Source organism: Batrachochytrium dendrobatidis (assembly GCF_000203795.2).
Source record: "Batrachochytrium dendrobatidis JAM81 unplaced genomic scaffold BATDEscaffold_1, whole genome shotgun sequence".
In the NCBI taxonomy this organism is placed as follows: Eukaryota; Fungi; Chytridiomycota; class Chytridiomycetes; order Rhizophydiales; genus Batrachochytrium; species Batrachochytrium dendrobatidis.
The window spans coordinates 1,534,669-1,558,133 of record NW_006281099.1 but is presented as its reverse complement, the minus strand read 5'-3'; the positions used below and the strand labels follow the sequence as shown (position 1 = coordinate 1,558,133).

The following is a 23,465-nucleotide window of genomic DNA, read 5'->3' as shown; positions in this document are numbered from 1 at the left end:
ATATGAAAATAGCGATCACACCGTGTTTTTTGGTGGTTGGAATAAGTCGTCGAGTGTTCGTTTCTTGTCCAGCTTCGTGTTGCTATTGACGATCATGGACAACTATGACAAGATGGAGAAGATTGGCGAAGGAACCTACGGGGTTGTCTACAAAGCAAAAGACAAAAACACTGGAGACACTGTTGCTTTAAAGAAGATTAGACTGGAAACCGAGGACGAGGGTGTTCCGTCCACTGCCATCCGTGAGATTTCCCTCTTGAAAGAACTCAAGCATCCCAATATTGTCAAGTAACTATTTGCTGTATACTGTGTCATGACTTTACAATTCTCGGTCTATAAAATCATGGATTTATTGTTTGTCTGGCCATCTTGCGTTTCGTTGGAGCCTTTCAATAATTCTTTGATTTGATCGTCATTCACATCTAGACTGCTTGATATTGTTCATAACGATACTAAGCTGTATCTTATTTTCGAGTTTCTTGATCTGGATTTAAAAAAATATATGGATACAACCATGCCAGTCGGACTTTCACCAAGTCTAGTCAAGGTAGTTGTCGAGTTGATCTTGTACATACCAATATCACGGCATTAGTAGCTGTGCACGAGTATCCACTGATTTGTGCTTACATATTCTGTACTATTTAGAGTTACCTCTACCAACTGGTCAATGGACTGCTTTTTTGCCATGCCCATAGGATTTTGCATCGTGATTTGAAACCACAAAATTGTAAGTAATCGACATGTCCGAAACTGTGCTGTTGCAGATCCAAGAAATTTATGGCGTATATAAATTGTCAAATTAACTCTATACTTTTGTGCTTTCTAATTACTAAACTAATTGTATTTTAAAATGAATTGTGCTGAATGACTTTCCAAATGTGCATTTCCCAGTACTTATTGATCAGCACGGCATGCTCAAACTCGCAGATTTTGGTCTTGCCCGTGCATTTGGTATTCCTCTCCGAACATATACCCACGAAGTTGTTACATTATGGTACCGCTCTCCTGAAATTTTACTTGGATCTAAGCACTATTCTACTGCTGTCGATATCTGGAGTGTTGGCTGTATATTCGCTGAAATGGTGATTAAACACCCCTTGTTTCCAGGTAGAAACTTTGATCTTGTTTGGGTTCAGGCCGAATCATGCCAGATGTGAATTATATTACTGTCATCAAAAATCTGACATGCATTCCAACTCATAACCTTAGGCGACTCTGAAATCGATGAAATCTTTCGCATCTTCCGAGCACTTGGAACACCCACCGAAACTACGTGGCCGGGTTTCTCATCCCTTCCCGACTATAAACCCAATTTCCCTACTTGGTCTCCACAGTCCATGACTGAACTTGTACCTAACTTGGATATGGATGGGTTGGATCTACTTCAGGTATAACTACGTTTTTTTATTTTTGAATTCTAGTAGTATCACCAAGAGCATAGATTTCCAAATGGTTTACAGTATTTTAAATTAACCTTTTTGTATTATGCTGCTCACTGTAATGCATCATTGCAGAGAATGCTTGCATACGATCCCGCAGCACGTATCTCTGCCAAGCGAGCCATGAACCATCCTTACTTCAAGGACGTTGATCTCACAACATCTGCCTAGACTATTTTTTCATCATGCTTTCACCTGGTCTTTTTACTATTCCAATTTTGGAGATTTGCTCGATCACTAATTAGTCATGATACTGATCAAACCGAAATCAACCCTCGTCCATACTAATAGACCTTGTACGGCTTTTTCTTTTGGGAGGGACAGCATGATTTTCTACTATTCACGTAATGAATTAAACTGGTAATTTCTCACTCTTGATAGTTTTGAGGAACTTGGAGTGTATCCGCTGTGATGACATGCTGCACTTTAGTGGACCATCCAATATATAATGCTCTTGGTCCCGGTTTATAATATGGGCAGAGTATATCAAAAAGAATTACAAACAATGGCATGGTTTGAATCAAAATCAGTGCAACAAAGAAGCAATGTATTTGGCATCTTATACACGGCTTCTTTAAACATTGAATCAGGATACTTGTCCAAAAAGGCTCAGGACAAATGTAGCTGGTTACGACTGGCTACTCTGGCGATATCTTCATACAAGCGTTTTGGAACCAACTTGCCATCAACATCAAACCATGCACTGTATGGTTTCTCCAATATAGATTCTGCAACTGGACCAGACTTTGCTTGAGGATGGCCTTTTTTGAATTTAGAGATGCCGAATTTAAGAAGATACGTTTCAGAGTATTTCTCAAATTTAGAACGGATCACCAAGTGAATATCTGGACCCTAAGCTCAGTGAAACAAATCCCAACGAGGTAGAGGGTTATGAGTCCGAGTACAACATAAGCTACATGCACTCAAGTAGCCTGAAGCAAAGTAATACACACTAACGGAATGTAGCCAAAATACTTACAGCACCAGTGTGATCTTTTCTGACACCCACAAACATGATATCCTTGGCAAAAAGCAGGTTGTATGCAGAAAGTGCCGTATTCAGTACTACGTATCTACAATCAGTTTAGATTAAGCATGAAAAACTGAGTCAGAGCAATGTAAAATATTAAAGCTTGATAATCAGCCAGTTTTAGATTGCGCGTCAAAGCTTGCGGTATTTCAGTAGATCCAAACATGGTCTATACCAGTTCCACTACTCACATTGCCATGGAAACCAAAAGCAGATTCATAGATTGATGAAACGGCACGAGAAAGTTATAGAGAGATCCAGCAATAATGGAAATACTAGAAACGTAGCCCAGAATCAGCTGAACATTGGAGATGGTGTGATCTTCCACAAACCCAAAGTCATCCACCAAAATCTGCAAATAAGCATATTAGTAAAAGTACGACCAAGACACCTTCAACAAACTGTTTAGATGAAAACAGAGTCAATATGCAAGGGTGTTGTGGATGACAGCAACAGACTGAACCTGCTTCACAGCGTCTGCAGTGGCATGACGCAGCTCGTTGGCAACAAAAGGGTTGACTACAGTAGGGCTTGAATGTGCTACAGTTATGCCACCATATAAAGGATTAAAGCCCATGACTCCATAAATAGAATATCTTTCTAGTAACCGTCCTTTCTAAAATACCTCGCCTGCTTAAAAACATCGAAGACGACGAATCAGCAGTAGTATCAGCAGTGCCATTGGTAGAGGCTGCTGTCTTGCGCTCTCTCAATCCTTCATGCGATGACTTGGCCATGACTTGCAAAACAAAACTACAATTTCAATGGACAAACTTTGTATTGAACAGTTTTACACTTTAAACGGATCTACAGATCGTCCAATGGAAAACAAGCAGTTTGGATTTATTCTCTGCAGAAACTTGAACATATTTAATTGCTGTTTGGCTATTGGACTCATTTGGATTTGTCAGATTTATTATTGATACTATCATTCTTGTCACTTTCATCGCTCTCTGAAAAGGCTACAACTACAAACAGAATCACCACTGCATTTGCTGATAGTGCTGCTGCTATGCCTGCAAGTGTCGGATTATCTAAAAACCAACAAGATTCGTTAAGCATAACCACTTTCAGAATGCATTGTAGATGACAATGATATTTTATAATGCAATCATACCCTGGAACCAATGATTCATTCCATAGAAAAAGACTACTAAAGGGACAGCAAATACTAGGATCGAAAAAAACACCAAGTTGAATACTGCAGATCTATACAGTATAATCAGTGTTAGTATACATGCAACTTGGTGTAGTCAAATGAACAGATAGCTTGAATTGACACATGATTGAGCACCTTACCTTGAAACATTCAGCTTGCTGTGAGTGGATCGAGTAGAAGCAACTGCATGCTTTTCATTAGTAGATTTACGAGCTCTCAGCGTACTCCCTTCCCGATCTACATCGGCCATTGTTGTGTTGGTTCAACTCGATCCATCAGCAAGCACAACAACTCACTTGGTTTCACGTGATGCGTTTCACGTGCTTATTCAATTGTTTTCACTTTATCCAACACTCGACTCATTCCACGCATTATGGCATCGAATCCTCGCTGCTTTCTGGATATTGATATCGATGGCATCAAAAGTATGTTTCGCTATTACTGCCATCAATGCTGGTGTAATTGGAATTGACATTTTTAACCGGTTTTTGTAATTGGATCTTACCTTGTCCGATTCATATACTGCATTAGGCGGTCGTCTAGTTTTTGAGCTCTTTGCCGATAGAGTTCCCATAACTGCCGAAAACTTTAGGTACTTGAATCTCTCAATACGTACATGATTATACCTGTCAGCTGTATTTTGATTTTGATCTTGATGCACTTTACTGATTAATGAATCCTGCATCCACTGATCTTCACAGAGCACTTTGCACAGGTGAACGTGGTCGGAATGCCAATGGTACACTGCTTTGGCTCAAGGGAAGCAAATTTCATAGAATTATCAAGGTATACTATGGCTGGTGTTGTCTACGTCAGATTTAATGAAATACATTTAATAGTATTTCACAATATACAACCAACGGCTTTCCAAACCCCAATCATTAAACCCAACCAACTTGCTATAACAATACATTTTAGGACTTTATGGTTCAAGGAGGTGATTTCACAAAAGGTGATGGCACAGGCGGTGAATCTATTTATGGTGGTCCGTTTAAGGATGAAAACTTGACATTCAAACACGATCAGTCTTGTTTGCTCTCTATGGCCAATCGTGGACCTGGAACGTATGTATTCCTTTTCAAAAACACTGTCGAACCATTACCTATGTTGATATCCACTAAACTATACTTTATCTTATAAACTTGTATAATAGAAATGGATCACAGTTTTTTATTACATCTAAGCCTGTACCTCATCTAGACGGAAAGCATGTTGTGTTTGGTCGCCTTGTGCTGGGAACAAAGCTGTTTAGGAAAATTGAAAACATTCCAACTGACAAAAAAGATCGTCCTCACGCAACTGTATTGATCTCCAACTGTGGTGAGCTTGAGCGTGTTGCGCCTGCAAAACCTACCACAGATTCTCGTATTCCCGAATCTGACTTGACCAAATCAAACAAAGACTCGAAATCAAAACAGAAAACTTTATCCGATGTTGATTCTTCTGGTTCAGAATCAGGTAGCTTGTCTGATTCTGATAGCAACTCTGAATCCAGCAGCATTCGACATAAATCTAGAAAACGATCGTCTTTAAAACAATCAAAGTCGAGGCGCCATTCTAAAAAATCTAAAAAATCCAGCAAAAAACGGTCACATCGATCCAAAGATAGCAACGATGACTCGGATAATAGCAGCAATTCACCTGATACTGAGAGAAACAAAGCATCAAAATTAGATCATAAAGCCAAGGAACCATCAGAAGAACCGATCGAGGATGTTCATGCTGTACCTTTACCGGAAGGTTGGCTAGAGCCCAAATCCTTTCTTCATCGAGAAAAAGATTCCCGATCAAATCATTTACCCATCCGAAATTCTAGTACTCATAAAGATGCCAAGGGTCGACAAGTAAAAGGTCGCGGAAATTTGGTATGCCATTGTTCTGATGCATCATTTGGCAACTTTGCCCTAAACTGTTGTTGTGATGATCATTTGATGCTGCAGTTGACTAACAATATAACTTTATTTAAATACACACTTGTATGAATCACAATCTATATATGGCGTGTGGACAGAAATATGACCGCTCTTATTCTGGTAATCATCAACGTCGATAGACCAGATTGCTAAGCAACAGCTGAAATGCTTGTCCAAAAAACAATGGTTTCAATTTGATAGATATAATTTGATGCGCTGTTGAGTATCTGTAATCATCCTATGGTATGTTTGCTGAGCGGTCCCTGTTTTTGAACTACTTTTATCTGAAATAGCTTGTCGAATAAAACAGATTAATCAGTAGTCATGCAAGTATAAATCAGTTGCTCTGTTTTTTAAACTTGAGTTTGTAATAATAGGGTAACAGTACAATTTAGAATTACCTTGTAAACGACTGGTAAATTGGTTTGATCTTTGACGCATGGTATCAACTATGCTGTTGATTTCGGTGCGTTTAGACTGAAGTGCATTGCGAGTTTGATGGTCTGAATAGGTCCATTTAAAGAATTCCATTGCAGGTCGAATATAGCTATTAAAACATATATAATAAGGATGTATTGAGTTGATGCCCAGCACCAACAAGCCACTGCTGTTCATACTAAAATATATGTAACCTACTTGATATAACCTAATGGTCGCTCAAGTCGAACAATGACCGTTTCTCCATCAGAACTTAGTATCTTGCATATGCCAGTCGAATTGGCTGGATTATATCGCATTTCCAACATACTACGATCTACAAAAAGCACCGATACTCGCCCGTCTAAATACGATGTAAACATTCCTAAATGGGGTACACTGACTGTTTCATGCACAACCGATGACAACTTTAAACTATTTTCTGATGTATTGAAAAACGAATCAAGTTGGATTTTGGTTAAAAACTCTATATGATGATTCAATACATTAGTCCAATTACAACAATATATACCAGATTTGAGTGGATTGACATGATTTACATCCTGAACAGGACAATCGAATTTGAGCATATTGTAATACAGATCGATGCATGTCGAAATAATACTTTGTAGTGGATAGCTGTTGTTTACAAATAGCGTTAGTCAAACACATGCGACAATAAATCATTTAAAAAATTATATAAATGTGATTGAATATTCAATCTTTGACACATTACAACCGTATTCACGTAAAATAAACCATTAAATAGCAGTGCCAATGTATAATAAACATCTAGTCTCCACCTAATTTACTGGACAGCATTGTTTTTTAAATCCCTTAGTTCACTAGTGTTTCTCGTGGTGATTGGCACATATAGTTGCATTCCTGCACCCTTTGTTTTGAACTAGAGCGCGATCACATATGTGGTGTCAGGATACAAAAAGTGAAATTTGATTCAAAACAGTCAAACCCAATATCTGAGTTACAATGGATCAATCTGGTGATCGTGCAGTGTATGACTGTCAAGTGAAGAAAAGGAAATTCAAAATTATAGTTTGATTCATGGTATCATATGATGGAGTTGTTTCTGGAAAAATTGAAAAGGCCGTCAATGTGTAGTAGGAAATCAACGAGCACTCGACCATTGTATATTCCAAGATAGATAAGTTGCATTTTACGCGAATACGGTGATAAAACAATACACCACTCACACTTGTTTAGAAACTGGATGGCGAGCGACTGGAGGCGGACTATTGATTACAAACGTTTGTGATTCACAAGCACTTTCATAATCAAGCATATACATAAATTCAAGTTGATCGTCAGTGAGAAAAAGGGTGCCGTCATCTTCCCAGACAACGAAGACTCGAAAGTTGGAATCGCCCCGAGTAGAGGATAAAGTGGGAAAAACACGAAACGTGGCTTCTTTGGTCTGTAAAACAACGGCAGAATCTGCATGTTTGGTTTGAGTAGTATCGGCGCAAGGCAAGAATTGGGAGTTGAGCGTTGCTGACAGAGATATGCTTCCGGGTGCGGCAGTTGGGAATTGTACTGGAGTGTATTTTCTAAAATCAGAAAGACCAGACTGATGCTTCGAGTCATTGTCTGGACGCTGTAATAATAAATCAAGAGCAGGTTTGCACCAATCTGGATAATCATAGATGGAATATGATTGGGTAATAGGCAGATAGCTATACTTTTTGCATATCGGCGTGACAGAAGGTTGAGATGCACCATCCAAGACATCGACTAAAGCAGGAAAGGTGACACGAAAGGAATATAAATGGGAGTCCAATGTCAATTGAGCCAAACGATCTACTGTTTGAACAGTAAGCACATTCGGACAACGAAGAGTATAATGTGGAGTTGAATCCAAGGAAATTGGAGTTTCCAGCGAGATATGTTTATTTGGAGATTGCCGAGAGTCCTGCGATTCGGGCAATGCTGTTGGCCATCGACAAAATTGTAGTGGAGAAGAGTACTGATAAATGCATTAGCAAATCAACATGATTAAAACAGCAGTACAGTCAATCTAGCCAAGTACCATTTTAATCAGCGATTTTTCACTCTCGTCAAGCAAATGGAAGGGCAGATAAGGCAACGGACAGAATTTGTTTTTGAACTGAATGATACGTCGAGCAATAAAATCAAAACGCAGCGGAGCAGCAGAAACCAGACCACGAAACAATAGAGTGCGTTGTGATTGATGCGAATCTACAGATGTAGGCTGATGCTGGACATGCAGGATAGATTCAATGACTAAAACAACTCCAGGAGGGGATAAATGGGCATGAATGAATTCATTGTTTGGAAAGTAGTCTAAAGAAGTCCGTGTGAAATAAGCAAGACAAGATCCATCGAGATGCATCGCCAGACGAGAACAAGTCCAACCATTTGGGTTGATATCCATAAGATTAAATTCCGCTCTGGCTAGAATGCGATGACTAGCAAGTCAAATCCGGTCTGGACTCTAAAATCGTGACCGTTTGGGGTCTGTCGAAATCCTTGGTTTTAGACTTTCGGATTTTCACTTATCCAGTCATTGAATATATCAACAACTACAGCTCAGTTGATAGTCCATGTCGGGACACGTTGATACCCATTCTCTCGATGATGATGATATGATGGACTCGGATGCATTGGATGATTTGAACGATTTTGATGACGAAGATAACGGCAAAGAGGACTATTTTGACGACGAGGATGCCAACTTCTTGCCTGTTCTTGCTGAGCGAGAGATCCGCAAGCCTTATGATACCGACTTTGTCGTTTATTCTCCTGCTGAAATCCTGCAGTTTCAGCAATCAGAGATTGTCCAGGTTTCTGGTATATTGGGCTGTTGTACTGCTATTGCTGCCACTCTGCTTAGACACTTTCATTGGAATAAGGAAAGACTCATCGAGTCCTACATGGATGACTGTGACAAGGTCGCTGTCGATGCTGGTGTTATCATGGATGCTTCCCAACAACCCAAACCAACTGTCATTGAAGGCTTTGAATGTGATATCTGCTGCAACAACGATACTGGGTTAATGACCTTGGCCTTATCCTGCCACCATCGCTTCTGTGTTGATTGCTACCGTCATTATCTGACTCTGAAAATTGCTGAAGAAGGCGAAAGTAGACGGATTCGCTGTCCCGCTTCAGGCTGCTGCATTATTGTTGATGAAAAGGTAGTCGAATCCGTTGTCATTCCTGCTATTTATCAAAAGTATGTACGTTTTTATTGTGGTAGCTATTATTCTCGTTCGTTATAATATTGGATGTATGCCCATTCATGCTATCTAGTCATGGATATCGATTGCTGTTTCCGTTGAGATTCATAATGGCACTCCTGTCATCTCCTTTGTATTCATGGCTATAATGCCCTTCTGCTAACGATACTGTCATATTGACTTTGCATTAATCAGATACCAGGATCTGCTAATGCGCACATACGTTGACGACAATATTTATCTAAAATGGTGTCCTGCTCCAAATTGCGAATATGCTGTAGAGTGCAAAGTCCATCAAGATCAACTAAAAGAATTGGTTCCTGCCGTTACTTGCCGCTGTGGTCATACTTTCTGCTTTGGATGTAGCTTGCCTAATCACCAACCTTGCATATGCTATATCGTCAAGTTTTGGATCAAAAAATGCGAAGACGACTCAGAAACAGCAAACTGGATCTCTGCCAACACAAAGGAGTGTATAAAATGTTCAACCACTATAGAAAAAGCTGGTGGCTGCAATCATATGACATGTCGCAAGTGCAAACATGAGGTATCGTCACTTGATTCAAGCTTAATCTGTCCACACGCATATATGTTTATTATCGCCACTAATCGAATGTGTATCTTGTTTAGTTTTGCTGGGTATGTATGGGGCCATGGTCAGAACACGGAACATCTTGGTACTCCTGCAATCGCTTTGAAGAAAAGAGTGGAATTGATGCTAGGGATGCACAAGCTCGTTCAAGAGTTGCATTGGAACGCTATCTTCATGTGAGTTGCTAGAATGACTGATAATCAATCTTGTTTAAACCAGTGAAATAGCCAGCTATTAGCACATGGAATCCTTTTTACTATGTATTTGTGGCCATTGTATGTTGTTGAATATTGACGTATTGATTCATTTGCTAACCCACGACATGTCTTTTAAATGGTCTTGATAGTACTACAATCGTTATGCCAACCACGACCAGTCAGCCAAGTTGGATAGAGAACTGTTTGAAAAAATGGAGAAAAAGATGAACCACATGCAAGATTCTTCAGAACTCTCCTGGATTGAAGTGCAATTTCTTAACAAGGCCGTGGAGGTTTTACAACTATCCAGAATGACGCTTAAATGGACCTACTGTTTTGCCTATTATCTTGTACGGAATAATGCCACTCAGTTATTTGAAGACAATCAATCAGATCTGGAGATGGCAGTGGAGGCTTTATCCGAACTGATTGAACAACCGATTGATCCCACCACCGTGTCCAAGACAAAACAATTGGTTTTAGATAAAATGGCCTATGTTTCTAGTCGCAGAGAAATCCTACTGGTAGATACATCCAAAGGTCTTTTGGAGGGCCGTTGGAAATTCACTATTTGAATGCCTTTATTGTACTCTACTTGAAACAAAGTCTGGATCGATTGACAGCTGCATGCAATGCTATATTTACAAATTTGATCAATAAATCGCAACAGCTTATATTCAATAATAGACTAATTGCTTTTGCTTTATAATTGGAGTATCCGAAATACGCGAACATACGAGAATCGGCATCATAGAACCAAGTATAGGTTATACAAGTGTAAGCGATGGAATAGTTTAATTGCTCAATGTTTACCATACTATGACAATGTACTTTAAAATGGATGAAAAAAATCTATTGTAGTGAGTAGTTTCAAAAAGAAATTCCTTGATTGCCACCAGTGGGCAAGGCATCAGAATGAAATCCAGGCTTTAATACTTTTAGAAGCGAGGTTGCTGTTCTGTATTTCCCTCGCAGCCGTTGAATTTCAAGTTGCAAATCCAATTCTGGATGGTTTTCTTTTGGAAATTTGGATTCAGCGTCACTGAGATGATCCAATTGCTTCAATGCCCTATTATATATGAATGGGTCAATCAAGTGTAAACACAGTATCTTGATATATGATAACTAGATCCGATGTGTATTATTAGACTCGTTTAAACCGTTTTGTTTAAATGGCTCGTACTACTCTAGTGTTGGATTCAGACAATTCATTCTTACTTTGCTGGTAATGTACGATCTTCTGTTGTCTGATGAGCATATACAAGCTTCCATAGTTTAGCAAAGCCGCAATAGAATCCAGCCTCATGCCCTAACTGAAATCCATTTCTGCTTCCAAATATACGGCCCTCTAGCAATCCCATATCTATTCCATCCTTATATCCGTCGTCCCATCCACTGGATTGAAACCTATCGTTTGATGCATAATTAATACGAATACACCTTTTACAAAGATTCAGCATCTATTGAGATGTAAGGGATATTGGGGACCTACATGGACTCTACATGCAACAACAACTCTAAATCCGGTTGCTCTTCAGCACTCATAATCAAAATAGCAGCGTATCGGCAACTATATCCAGACGAATCAACAGCAAACCAAGCAAGTTTATGACTAGCAAAGTAGAAATGTGAATAAATAGAAATGTAAAATTATCAATAATTATCATCGTCATGTGTTTGAAACGATATTACATGAAATTCATTCAACTACAATTGTATGGTCGAGTTTGGTTTTTGTTTGATATTGTTCTTTGGTAAATATTGCTAGACTGTTCAACTGCTGGTTTGAATAGCAGAATCAACTATCGCTCGTGTCTTGTGTGTTCTGATGACAATCTAATTTGTTGGCACGGCCAGTTTTCTCAACAGCCTGATCCTGTCGATTGCATATATGACAATGTCACTCATCTAGTATAGTGGTGACTGCTTGCTGAGCTTGGTGTTGATCTTGTCCTGACACGATCTTCAGCATTTCACCTAGAGTCTACACAAACCTAAAACAATCGTGCAGTTTTACGAACAGGGAATCCACATTGTTGAATGATGCAACAACAGCCTGTTTGATGCTGTCAAAATAGGTTTAACTCATGAGATTGGGTTGAAATAATAAAACTTTCATACTTTTCATTACTGACTGAATTCAAACCATTTGTTCAAGTTTGCACTCAATTCGAGTTTCCTTTCAATACAACTGTACTCTTATAATTGTTGCAGTTATGTCTATGGGATCGAGGTAACAAATTATATTCATGTGGTTCTAGTATACACACTATAGTGTACATATTTGATGAATATTGACAACACTTCACATGTGTAGCTGGCAAGTGTTTTCCAAGGCTATTGCACCAGAACGAGGTGCATTTCCCATGGATCTGGATGGAGTGTGTGGAGCTGCAGTCAGGGACTACATTTCTTGTGTAAGATCCAGCAGTGGAGAAACTATGAAGTGCCGTGAATTAGCTCGTCTGTACTTGTCCTGCCGTATGGATCATGGGCTGATGGAGAAGGATGATTTCGCTAACTTGGGTTTCAACGCTCCTGGCTCCAAAAAACCCACGGCAGATCAAAACTCAACTGCATCAAAGTAACCATTTATTACACTGGTGGAACCTATTACTGCTTTACCGGCAACTTTTATTATTATTTGGACACAATTTCTGATGGTTTTCGCTTTGGGAGCACTCGTTGGATACGAGGCTTTCCTAGTCCCTTTTGTCCACCATGCCCAAGCTTTTGCTAATAGAAAACACAAGTGGTCAGTCCATTCATCAAACCAGATCGTATTTGTTGTGAAAAGCGCTGTATTAGTTTCTGTAGCTTTCTTGTAATATATACCACGTCAGCATTGATCTTGTTTATATCATAAATACCTACATCTGCATTGAGTGCAATATCCAGATCGTTGAATGTTTGTCGTAATTCGTCCTCAATGACAGTTTTATCGCTCTACTCGTAGAAATGTACACATCGCAATGTCCAGAGGTGTGTTGGTAATATATATGGGTTGTCGGGATTAGTTAGCATGAGATCGGTAGTGATATTATGGATACGTACATTACCAATAAAACAAAAAACTTACCGAGTTGACATACTCTTCGTCTTTTGCAGGTAATTTCTCAAGTACAAAGTCTTTGGCAAAAATAGGTTTACTTAAAAGCTTGGGGACAATCAACGGATTCATTTCGGAAAATGTAGGTTGTATCTAAAGGGGTTGTCCCGGCCAAACATTATTGAGTAGTACATGTAATCAGTAGTAGCAATCAGTTGTGTTTTTATACCGATATGATTTTCTATTACCTCTTCTTCCTCTACAGCAGTGTAAAAGGTCATGTTTGCCTTGGCGGCAATGCGTCGCTGTCCTTTTTTGAGATAAGCTAGTATAAAATATAAACAGTATTGTTTTGGTCAAAATATTGGCATTTCCTGATTCAAACTTTAACATCTGCATTACCGTTCCAGATTCGAACTGTATTGTCCCATGAAGCCGATACGTACTAGAGTTGAAATCAATTGTTGGTATAAGCAAAACCATGTACGTCTGGTCTTTCTTCAACATGGCATACATAACTCAATGATTATACCTGATTACGAACGGGAATGTGAATTAAGCTACGAATTTCATCAGAGTGACCGATATTTTTTTGGACAATCTCATCCTTCTTGTCGATATCAAACACACGAATCACCTTGTCCTGCGATCCAGTGATTAAGCATCCATTTATTGCGTCAATGCATAGTGCTGTTATTGGTCCATCATTGTTAATTACCCGCAGACATGGAATACCGTCCGCAGTCTATCAATGATTTAAAAACATCGAGATTTTGTTAAATGCATTGATATAACTACTGCCATGAACAAGTATCTTTAAAACCACATTTACCCATATACGCAAGGTGCGATCTTCTGAGCCAGTAATCCATTGTTTTTCTTTTCTATGCCATTTAATCTGTACTATATTGATTAGAAATCAAGCATATTAAACCTAAATGGTTTACACCGATACGAAATAGTTGATGCTATAAAATAAATGTCTACCTGTGTTACTTCTGCCTCATGACCCTGCAAAACGCACACCAGCGTCATTTCTGAGCCATTTGGTGAAAATTTTCGAATGTATGCAAGTTTATCACTGGATGCATATCCGATTGTGTTTTTCTCGTGGCTGTAGTCGAGTGACAAAATAATACCATCAGCTGCAAGCTCCTCGCGAGCAGAGTTTATGGACTGATACTGACTATTGCGAAACACATCATGCAATTTTGCGCTCTGTAGATCCCATATACATATTCGGCGATCCCAACCCGTACTTATCTAGAGATATAAATCCAAATATCAGTCAAACGTTCAACATCCTAAAATGGCTCACAAGTACGTTAAAATCCACATTACCATCCAATGCTTTGCATCCAAAAAAAAGCAAACCAATCCTGTTACAGAATCTCGATGATTCAACAATGTAAATTTTAATGCCATTCCTGCCACTCGGTTAGACACGCTGTCACTTCCTAGCTGATTGCTTCCTATGACTGTAGCATCTGCCGCATCACGATCCGTCGATTCTGGAGTGAATTTTATAGTTTCCTCATTGTATCCCCATATGCCTATTTGTTGGATTATCATATTAAAGTGATAAATTCAAATCAGCAAGCATTCGGGCTGGATTACATATTACACCAATTAAAAAATACATTTAAATCTTACATATCCGACTGTCTTCATACCCTGAAACTAGTACATCAAGCTCCTCATAATACAGCAATGACACAATTCCTGGTCGTACTGATTTGGGTTTGCTGGAAAAACTTTCTGACCCAGCGGAGACGGTAGCTAAACTACCTCTTTTATTTGAAGAGGTAGATTTTGATTGCAAATCGTAAGCTTCTGATTCAATTGTCTGCATTTTATGGTAAGGAGGTGCAGAGCTTGGCGCAGCGTGTCTTTTATCTAATAGCGCTCGAGTCACCCGTTTTTTTTCAAAACCTTTTCTTCGCGACGATCGTTTGAAAAAGCTCTTATGATGCAACGAATAGCTGCGTTTTTTATTAGACTCGTCCTTTTCCTCTGCGTTCATATCCAGCGCGTTTATAAACTCGTCTTTGGGTAGCATGAGAAGTTCCTGGCTACAAATTCAAGTTGCCAAGCATGCGTTTAGACAGGTTGCTTATGAATTTTCAAACCATCATCAAAGCCATACCTATACATGAATGTGTTCAATTGAAGACGCTCCCACTTTCTAATTACGCCATCATCGCCTCCGCTAAATATCAGCAACGGCTCTTTAGATGCTACAATTGCAAGAATATTAAATGAATACATACAAATAAATGAAGCTAGCACCAACATAACAATAATAAAAAGTCGAATTCGTACTAAAAGTAAGACATTCTACAATATCTGCGTGTCCTGGAAGCACTGTCAAAGGAGCCACTGAATTGTATTTCCAAATAACTAACGATCTACGAGTTGAGATACCAATTGCCTCATTAGTTTCTGGAATAAACACTAGATGCTTGAATGAAAATGTTCCACCGGTTGGATGGAATCGTTCATCGTCTGTTCTAACAAAATCTGAAACCTAAATATACGTGATAAAAATATTGAGTTGAATGATTCACATTGCTTATTGATATTTTAAATACTACAAATGATTGCTTGCTTAATGGGCAAAACAAGATGGTTTACGTACATTAATTCCACTACGTGGATCGTAAACTACTGGAATAGAGGAATTGGCAGTAACCCATAGAGTTTGCGTTGGAACGACATAGCATAAAGAAGTGATCGTATCACTAAAAATATAAAGATCAGAGTAGTGCCAAATGGTCAGCATGCATAATAGCTGAAGTCAGTATCAAGTGTGGGGTCAAAGCAAGTATACCTAAATCCATCAAATCTTTGCATAAGATTACCATCCAACGACCATAGTTTAACTACTCTGTCAAAAGATCCTGTGATTAGCCTATAGAATAGTATCAAGAGAAATCATTTTGAATGTTAATTTCTCAATCATAGTCGACTCGATTCATTTCATATAGTCTGCACAATAATGAGTATATGATTGTATATTTACCAACTATTGTCGGCATCCTTTCCAAATATCATGCATGAAATGGCTGCATCGTGTGCTTCCTTGATTGTGCTGGAAACGCGCAGCTTTAAATCTCCATGATGAGGAACATCGTAAATGATGATCTTTCTATCATATCTACAATATTCATGGTCAAATTAGAGTTGCTTTTCAATACTGTAGTTATACTAATCAACCTGATTTATACTTGGTGGTGATCTATACACTGTAAATTTGATGCATGCTTACCCAGCCGAATAAAATCGCCCCTCGCAAGATACAATGCAACTTACAACATCTGTGTGTTCAAGGCATACTACATTTCGTCGTTCAAGAATGTCAGTTGTTCCGTGATTATCGTCACTGCTAAGTAGCTGAAAAAGTCTGACTTTTTTATGCTGACCAGCCATTAGCTGCTGCCTTCGCGCATTATAAGCCAAACAATATATTGGCGTCCCAGTCTGTTTTAAAGATTAATCAAACGGCATGCATGATTGGCTTGATATGTTAATGGTAATTGCACATAGATGCTTCAACCACAATACATGCTTGATAGAAAGCCATACCTGGATTCTCTGCAGGACTTTTCCATTGGGACCCCATGCAATTATACTACCATCTATAGAACAAGAAAACAATACTTTGACCTCTTTGCTAGTTTTGCAAAATATGAAAATTAAAATACAAGAATTTAATATCCAAAATGCATCATCAGCCTCCAATAAAGGTGTTTCTATAGATTGTACATTATTAAAAAAGTCTCATTTGAATTACCAATATAGCAGATTTGTAATCCATCCAAGATGCTTGATCCAAGATGTTAAAAGTTTTCCTGATTCCGACTCCCATACCTTGATGACCGAATCTAGTAGTTAAACATATATTTTAGTGAAAAATCAGTATTTTTGGTACCATACATGCATAAAATAAACAAATTGAGGGTAACAAGCACTGTATATGAATTTGACTAGATAGGTATAGATAATGCAGGTAATTCACACATTGTGCAAGGTTGAAACTAACCTTCTCCGCCTGTATAAATTTCTCGACGAAATGGGTTGTACTGAACACACATGATAGATTTTGGATGTGCATCCTGAATAGTATGACGATATTCCATAGCCATTGTGAATTCTTACAAGATGAATGGCTTGAAGACTAGGAAAGTCGCGTCGAGTCGAGCCTGGAAACCAAGTGTTCGAGTCAACAATGCATGCACACACTTGTTACGCTGTAGAAAGCCTGATAATGCGATTTGATGAAATGTTTTAGTTTCAAGATCAGCAATTGTCTGCACACGATGAATGAGTTCAAGTCTTTAAAGACTAAATCGAGAAGCAATTTGGTTTTACTCGTAGATCTCAACCCAAGAGTTGGCTACGTTATAATCTGCAAATGTATTTTGCTATAGGAACTCCTCGCATACTTTCTGAAAGACTGGCTGAGCCTGATTGTCGCTTTACTACTTCTGGCACTGTTTTGCCTGATAATCATCACAGTAATCGGGACAATACTTCTGACAACCATCCAACTCATGATAGTTCCAAGAACAACGAGTTACAGAAAGGAACAAGAAACGAGCCATTAACAACCATCTTGGCCATTCGCAAGTGTCCGTTGGCATCCTTATTTGCATCCATTACCTTCAATTCAGTGTCCATCTGGTCAATCAGGGTACAGTTGAATATTAACACTGGTCCGACTTAATTTCATCAAGCATTGGAGTGTGAATGCAGAATCTATTTTGGAATTGTGCCAATTCTTGTGTATTAACATGGCTTTGAACACTATCTGGACTGTGTAGCCGGATGTACAGCTATCAAAAGTAACTCGAACATTAGAAACAGTACGGGAAGATGGCGAAAACGTAGATCTGCTATGGAAACCAGATGGCAGTACATTGGTCGTTTTGGTATGGAAACTATATCTAAAATAGCCATTTAATATTTATTACTGCAACGGGTTATGAAGCCAAGATCGGTTGCTAACTTGTGGATTTTGTCTGATTATGACTAGACAAATGAAGGCTTCTTGCATTTTTATGATGTCGTTGAGCTGGAATCTCCATTGTTTGGATACCATTTTCGTTCAACGCATCATATGGCATCAGGACCTGGCGAAAGTAAATCTACTACAAACCGGATTTTACGATTCCGTATGGCATTGGAGATTGATTCTGGAACGCAGTGGTATGAACAACTCTAAACTAGGATTCTACTCATGTTTTGGTGGTTTTTTATGTATGCTGTAGATTTGAACATGCGACTAATTTAAAGATCTGATATTGTGTGGTTTTAAAGTGGAATCGGACTTGATGATGACATTCTTATTTGTACAAACAATCCTCCCTCAATCCTCTCTTTACATTGGACGGGCGAGGTTAACATTCCTGGAACAATCTCATTGGAGGATTTGGATTTTTTTCTCGACAAAAATGATTGCAAGTACTTTAAAAACTACAACTGTATAACTAGTCAAATGTTTTCAATCTAGGCTTACAAATGACGTGATATGTTCCATTTTTAACGTCGATAGCTCTTGTTCAAATTGTGTCGCATCCTAGTCGACAACTGTTTGGATTTGTTTCTCTCGAGGGAAAAGCTTATATTGGTCAGCGATCTATTTTTAGCGGCGATATGGTATAAATCATTGTTTTTATCAAACAGGCGGACTTTTTATCATTAGCCAATATGTATCTAACACTATTTATTTGTGTATGATCAGCAAGGCATATTGGAATCCCAGACCGATCAGCAACACAAATGGACTGGATACTGTTTTTACAATAAAGATGGTGACCGCGTTCCTGCAGCGTCGATAGCATTTAATCCGACATTTACTTTAGTTGCTGTTGGAACGTTGCAGTAAGTACTGTTTTTGTTTTCTAATGATGGCTTATTTTGAATCAAATATTGTTTGTGGAGTTGACCATATTTCTGTTTCAATCAATGGTATAGGGGAGTGGTTTATGTGTTTGAGCTTTCCGAAGATCTTTTGACGGCAACTCAGTCTCATGTTATGGCCATCACTATGCCAGGAAATAATTCAACTCATATCCTTTTTATCAATCATGCATTTATATGCCATTGAAGTCTTACTTTGGTTTGTGTCTTGACATGTCTTGAATGTATACCTATCTCGCTTAGTGTTGCCACTGCTCTTTCTTGGACACAGGATGGATATGCGCTTGCTGTTGCTTGGATATATGGCGGAATGTCGGTCTGGAGTGTATATGGAAGTCTTTTAATGAGCACCATTTCAGAAGATACATTTGTTCATTCCGCGTAAGTACTAATGCATAGCTTTATCGAGCATTTTGATACTAATGTAATCATTTATTTTGATAGTGATGGAATCGTTAGCAACACCAACGAAATATTCTTTACTGGTACACAGGACTTGGTAGGTGTTTGCTTTTGATCAACCTTTTGCTTGCTTGACAAAAATTATACTGTTGATTGACTTGTTGTTTTTGGATAGTTTTGGAGCGAAAGCGGTCACGATCTGTTTATTTTGCCATCATCGACTTTTGAAAAAGGTAAATGTCATGTATTAGTCCGATCAATATTGGCAAGCAAATAAAACTAACACTATATGTATGATTTTCAAGAGTCTGTATCAGACATCTATGTTCTCCAATTTGCCAAGGCATCTATTTTGACCTGTGATTCTTGGGTAACTTATTTTTAAACCACCTCGAATATTTTATAGTTATTGCATTTGGCAGTACTGTTTTGAATTGAATCTGATCAAAATTTTGCTGTGGAATGATTTTAGAGCAACAGCAGACATATCTGTTTACTGCTGGATGATCGCTTGCTAATGTATGAGGGACTTCATAGCGACACAAATGTAACCAGTCTTGACCCAATGGGTTGGGAAACCATTCAAGTAAGTAGCAATAATGAATTTGATGTTTCTAAGCAGCTCACATTTATCACTGATTTTGATTTATAATGGTGCATTGGCTGATGTGATTGCTGACTGGTGTTAGATTCCAAACGTGTATATTTCAGATAATTGGCCAATACGAGTAAGTTTTGATTATACCAAGATTCATAAACTAAAATGCACTCTTACATTCTATATGCAGTATGTTTCTTTGAATTCCTCTGGGAAATTTATTGCAATTGCAGGTAAACGAGGATTAGCACACTATAATACATTTTCTGGAAAATGGAAGTTGTTTGGAAATGAGCATCAGGTAGTGTTGAACTTGCATTCAGTAGTATGGTTATTTGGCGGGTTTATGGAATATCAGTCAATTTGCCATCAGTCCTTTAAAATATGGTGCTCACAATCGAGTTTAATCATATAGGAACAAGGGTTTACAGTTCAAGGAGGAATATTGTGGTTTCGTTCCATGCTTATCGTTGCTTGTCAAGATGTGATTAGCTATAGCTCAGAGGTAAACTTGAGATTTGGGGTTGTCATGTATGTAGATGTTGATTAGTGTGCTAATTTGTAATTGTAGATTCGCGTTTTTTCAAGAACCACCAAGTTGGACAACTCAATGATATTGCATATTGAGAAGCTGCAGCATCCTGTTCTTACAATGAATAATACAGACTCGCACCTTTTGCTGTATTGCGCAGACCACGTAGTTCGATATTTTTCGATCCATATTTTACCAGGAGGTAAATTTCAAAACCACGCTTGAATCTATTTTATAAAATCTGACATTATAATTGTAGACCAGCGAGTGCAACTTCAGCCTCAGCAAGCATTTTCTATGCAAGATATAATTAGCGGATGGGGTGATATTGTACAAGCTGTTGCAAGGTTTCCTCCGCCAGGGGTGATATCTATTGAGACGATGACTAATAATCCGTTTGTCATACTACGCAATGGTGCACTCCATATGATTTCAAAAAGAGTACGTATTTTGAGCCTGGTACATACAAAGAGCGTATATTTTAACGCATTTTACATTTCTGGGTGTACAATCTTCAGGGAGATTCCTGGGAAGCTATCAAAATTGCAAGCCACACTGAGCATTTTTGGATTTCTGCTCATGAGGATGAAGTGGAGGAGTTTTCAAATACCATGTGGGCATTTAGTGGTCGCACCGTCAAGGTATGAACAGTGTATGACAGTTTAGATTTGATATATTTTAAAACATCAATAGTTTTTTACTTACGCATGGATACTTTTTAATGTTTAGATTTTGACAAACATAATTATTGATCCCATTGCAGGAACAGATCATTCCTTCCTAGACACTGCATTGGACATTAGTGTTGATTTTTATCCATTAAGTGTGTTGTAATGTTCAAAGTATTACTATGCCGATTTTCTCACGAAACTAAGTGCTAACATAGACTTTCTGTATCTACACAGCCGTTTTGATTCAAAAGGGCTTGTTGGTTGGAATAGAAAAACAACTTTCGCTGAATTCCACGCTGGATGTTTCTCAATTCAGCACGGATACAAAGGTGCGCATCATTACCTTGAATGCTATATTTGGTGTAATATAAATTGTAGCTTTAACCCTGACCTTTGAATTTCAGAGCTACTTGTTCCTTCACTTTATCATTAGACATTTATTAATGCTTGGGTAATATCATATGTTTCTTGATCGTGATTTTGTTACATATTTCCGGTATGGTGTATCTTGGTCTAACTCTATTTCAGTTTGGAGCAAAAAGCCATTACTTTTTGTTCCAATTATCAGGATCTGGAGTATTTCAGCCACTCTTTAGAAGTGCTATTGCATACAGTACTGGAGGATAATTCCGAGTCTGATCAAAAGAAATCTACAGCTGTTGGTATTGGTAGGTTCTAAATGATGTGTTTATTCAATTTAAATCGTCAAATATCAAACCCTGAGCTGTAATTTTATTTATAAACTAGAATCGCATTTAACGCAGATTGTCAGATTTATTAAACGATTTCCAAAAAGCTTGGAAATCATTGTAAACTGTGCACGCAAAAGTGAAATGGCAATGTGGAATTATTTTTTCGCTGCTGTTGGTGATCCCATCACCATGTTTGAGGTAAAGTTGACACAAACAATTTATTTGATTATTTTTTGGATTGGCTTGCTGATGTTTTTCTACAAGTATAGACATGCTTGGATGAAGGTCTGCTCGGAACTGCCACATCTTACCTTATTGTAATACAAACTCTTCGATCATCATCCGTTAGCACCAAGGTACGAATGACGTAACGTAATGATCTGATTGTTTTTGAAAAGCAACATTTTTCATTTGACGAGTACTGATGATTTTGGAGCATATTTTACAGCTAGCAATTCAATTGCTAAAAAAATCATTTGATCTTAAAGATTACGAAACTGGCTCTGAATTAGTGCGTTTTTTGAAAAGCATCAAGGGTAAGTTATTGGATTTTTTATTTTAGAGCTGCTGTATGTGCAGTGTATTTAACACAAATTAGCTGGTGAGCATCCAATGATGCAAGAGACAGCGAATGATGATGCGTCGAGCGTGACTGATATACTTGATTTGGTAACTTAAAGCTGGCTAAGTTGATCTATGCCTTGTGGTTTTTTGCTAACACATGTATGTAGACGGCTCTTGAACAATTGGTGAAGGATCAGACTAAAACGATTCTCGAGAGTCAGCAGTATCGCGACTTGGGTCATTTTGCTGCATTGTTTCAGATTGATCTTGGAGCCTGGCTTTTGACTGAAAGGTATGTCGATTGATTCAGACACGTAAAGCTGGCTATCATTGTACGGCGAGTATTGACGATGTAGCTTTAATACTTTTGGTACCAATAATAGGGAAAAGACAAAAGTATTGATTTTTGATTGGTTTGCCACACTTATGGCACTGCATAAACACTTTTCATTGGGTCTTCCAAGTATGTTTTGCATCTCTAGCATGCATAAATTGTTTGACTCTATTGCATAGATCTCATGTTAAATCTGTACTAACATTGGTGCTATTGAAGACGAGTTTAATGCAGTTGTGAGTTCAGCGTATCGGTTGACGTGGCAGCAAAAGGCACAGGGGCAATCCTTGACAAATGACACCGAGCCTTCTCAAAATTTGTCTGCTAGTCGCCGAGCACGACCACCACCCTCTAGCCGCCAAACTACTCGTAAACCGGCAAATCGAAGAGAACTAGAGATCAGGTAAAACTTTGCAATCTATTGATTCAACTGTGACTTGCACATGTCTGGATAAAACATTGCAAACTAATTTTTACTTTTGCTTGAATTGATTTTAGAGCTCTAATGAAGGCTTCAATAGAGGGTGAATTCGTTGAGCTGGCACTTTTGTTAGGTGCACTTTTACTAGACTCTGCAACCCTGATAAGTCTGTTGGATGAGCATCCAGATCTCGTCGACTTTTTCCGTGAAGCACTGAATCGCACCAAATGCAGAGGATACAGACAACTGATACAGCATTTTGATCGCCAACTTACAACTAAAGCACCATGTCCACCAAAAGAATAACAAGAGTACTTA

At 38.4% G+C, this 23,465-nt stretch overlaps 11 protein-coding genes across 11 annotated transcripts; 5 read left to right on the top strand and 6 right to left on the bottom strand.

Moving 5' to 3' along the window:
* The first annotated feature begins 89 nt into the window (after positions 1–89).
* BATDEDRAFT_36412 (cyclin-dependent serine/threonine-protein kinase CDC28) lies at positions 90–1,815 on the top strand. Its single transcript, XM_006675792.1, has 6 exons — positions 90–288; positions 427–547; positions 646–727; positions 892–1,107; positions 1,210–1,388; positions 1,515–1,815. The coding sequence occupies exons 1-6, from the start codon at positions 95–97 to the stop codon at positions 1,608–1,610; spliced, it is 888 nt and encodes a 295-aa protein (XP_006675855.1). The 5' UTR covers positions 90–94; the 3' UTR covers positions 1,611–1,815.
* A 233-nt stretch (positions 1,816–2,048) lies between these two features.
* Positions 2,049–3,206, bottom strand: BATDEDRAFT_85797 (uncharacterized protein; the record flags this gene model as incomplete). Its single annotated transcript, XM_006675948.1, has 5 exons — positions 2,049–2,291; positions 2,419–2,512; positions 2,661–2,821; positions 2,933–3,009; positions 3,095–3,206. The coding sequence occupies 5 exons, from the start codon at positions 3,204–3,206 to the stop codon at positions 2,049–2,051; spliced, it is 687 nt and encodes a 228-aa protein (XP_006676011.1).
* A 157-nt stretch (positions 3,207–3,363) lies between these two features.
* Positions 3,364–3,878, bottom strand: BATDEDRAFT_85796 (uncharacterized protein; the record flags this gene model as incomplete). The annotated part of the gene is made up of 3 exons (XM_006675947.1): positions 3,364–3,503; positions 3,587–3,678; positions 3,769–3,878. The coding sequence occupies 3 exons, from the start codon at positions 3,876–3,878 to the stop codon at positions 3,364–3,366; spliced, it is 342 nt and encodes a 113-aa protein (XP_006676010.1).
* Positions 3,879–4,001: 123 nt separating this feature from the next.
* BATDEDRAFT_6502 (uncharacterized protein) lies at positions 4,002–4,956 on the top strand (the record flags this gene model as incomplete). Its single annotated transcript, XM_006674866.1, has 5 exons — positions 4,002–4,053; positions 4,160–4,220; positions 4,330–4,414; positions 4,547–4,692; positions 4,782–4,956. Coding segments are annotated over 5 exons (519 nt in total), but the record flags the coding sequence as incomplete, so codon positions are not given.
* Positions 4,957–5,568: 612 nt separating this feature from the next.
* On the bottom strand, positions 5,569–6,548 carry BATDEDRAFT_84718 (uncharacterized protein; the record flags this gene model as incomplete). The annotated part of the gene is made up of 4 exons (XM_006675946.1): positions 5,569–5,834; positions 5,943–6,088; positions 6,178–6,400; positions 6,491–6,548. The coding sequence occupies 4 exons, from the start codon at positions 6,546–6,548 to the stop codon at positions 5,731–5,733; spliced, it is 531 nt and encodes a 176-aa protein (XP_006676009.1). The 3' UTR covers positions 5,569–5,730.
* Positions 6,549–7,165: 617 nt separating this feature from the next.
* Positions 7,166–8,368, bottom strand: BATDEDRAFT_85795 (uncharacterized protein; the record flags this gene model as incomplete). Its single annotated transcript, XM_006675945.1, has 2 exons — positions 7,166–7,939; positions 8,003–8,368. 2 exons carry the CDS (start codon positions 8,366–8,368, stop codon positions 7,166–7,168), a joined length of 1,140 nt encoding a protein of 379 aa, XP_006676008.1.
* A 214-nt stretch (positions 8,369–8,582) lies between these two features.
* BATDEDRAFT_9163 (uncharacterized protein) lies at positions 8,583–10,537 on the top strand (the record flags this gene model as incomplete). Its single annotated transcript, XM_006675024.1, has 4 exons — positions 8,583–9,169; positions 9,369–9,720; positions 9,804–9,941; positions 10,112–10,537. 4 exons carry the CDS (start codon positions 8,583–8,585, stop codon positions 10,535–10,537), a joined length of 1,503 nt encoding a protein of 500 aa, XP_006675087.1.
* Positions 10,538–10,832: 295 nt separating this feature from the next.
* On the bottom strand, positions 10,833–11,507 carry BATDEDRAFT_85794 (uncharacterized protein; the record flags this gene model as incomplete). The annotated part of the gene is made up of 3 exons (XM_006675944.1): positions 10,833–11,031; positions 11,181–11,369; positions 11,455–11,507. The coding sequence occupies 3 exons, from the start codon at positions 11,505–11,507 to the stop codon at positions 10,833–10,835; spliced, it is 441 nt and encodes a 146-aa protein (XP_006676007.1).
* A 764-nt stretch (positions 11,508–12,271) lies between these two features.
* On the top strand, positions 12,272–12,550 carry BATDEDRAFT_8681 (uncharacterized protein; the record flags this gene model as incomplete). Its single annotated transcript, XM_006674976.1, has 1 exon — positions 12,272–12,550. The coding sequence occupies one exon, from the start codon at positions 12,272–12,274 to the stop codon at positions 12,548–12,550; it is 279 nt and encodes a 92-aa protein (XP_006675039.1).
* Positions 12,551–12,602: 52 nt separating this feature from the next.
* Positions 12,603–17,156, bottom strand: BATDEDRAFT_85793 (uncharacterized protein; the record flags this gene model as incomplete). The annotated part of the gene is made up of 18 exons (XM_006675943.1): positions 12,603–12,698; positions 12,798–12,908; positions 13,042–13,164; positions 13,260–13,336; positions 13,414–13,456; positions 13,544–13,756; positions 13,844–13,909; positions 13,999–14,274; positions 14,353–14,564; positions 14,665–15,083; positions 15,158–15,248; positions 15,334–15,538; positions 15,650–15,752; positions 15,842–15,922; positions 16,034–16,168; positions 16,280–16,491; positions 16,597–16,649; positions 17,054–17,156. 18 exons carry the CDS (start codon positions 17,154–17,156, stop codon positions 12,603–12,605), a joined length of 2,619 nt encoding a protein of 872 aa, XP_006676006.1.
* Positions 17,157–17,425: 269 nt separating this feature from the next.
* On the top strand, positions 17,426–23,453 carry BATDEDRAFT_21645 (uncharacterized protein; the record flags this gene model as incomplete). Its single annotated transcript, XM_006675277.1, has 28 exons — positions 17,426–17,704; positions 17,835–17,942; positions 18,047–18,219; positions 18,331–18,474; positions 18,594–18,669; positions 18,755–18,894; positions 19,177–19,314; positions 19,378–19,432; positions 19,511–19,568; positions 19,641–19,705; positions 19,808–19,921; positions 20,025–20,063; positions 20,124–20,234; positions 20,349–20,438; positions 20,505–20,667; positions 20,725–20,906; positions 20,984–21,106; positions 21,195–21,288; positions 21,371–21,465; positions 21,705–21,804; positions 21,884–22,026; positions 22,098–22,184; positions 22,277–22,364; positions 22,427–22,497; positions 22,560–22,684; positions 22,776–22,855; positions 22,946–23,129; positions 23,225–23,453. The coding sequence occupies 28 exons, from the start codon at positions 17,426–17,428 to the stop codon at positions 23,451–23,453; spliced, it is 3,354 nt and encodes a 1,117-aa protein (XP_006675340.1).
* Between the last annotated feature and the right edge of the window lie 12 nt (positions 23,454–23,465).

Coding starts and splice junctions, on each gene's coding strand:
- BATDEDRAFT_36412 (XM_006675792.1), top strand. CDS start 95: ATGGACAACTATGACAAGATGGAGAAGATTGGCGAAGGAACCTACGGG. Junction 728..891: donor TGATTTGAAACCACAAAATT/GTAAGTAATCGA, acceptor TGCATTTCCCAG/TACTTATTGATCAGCACGGC. Junction 1,108..1,209: donor TAAACACCCCTTGTTTCCAG/GTAGAAACTTTG, acceptor TCATAACCTTAG/GCGACTCTGAAATCGATGAA.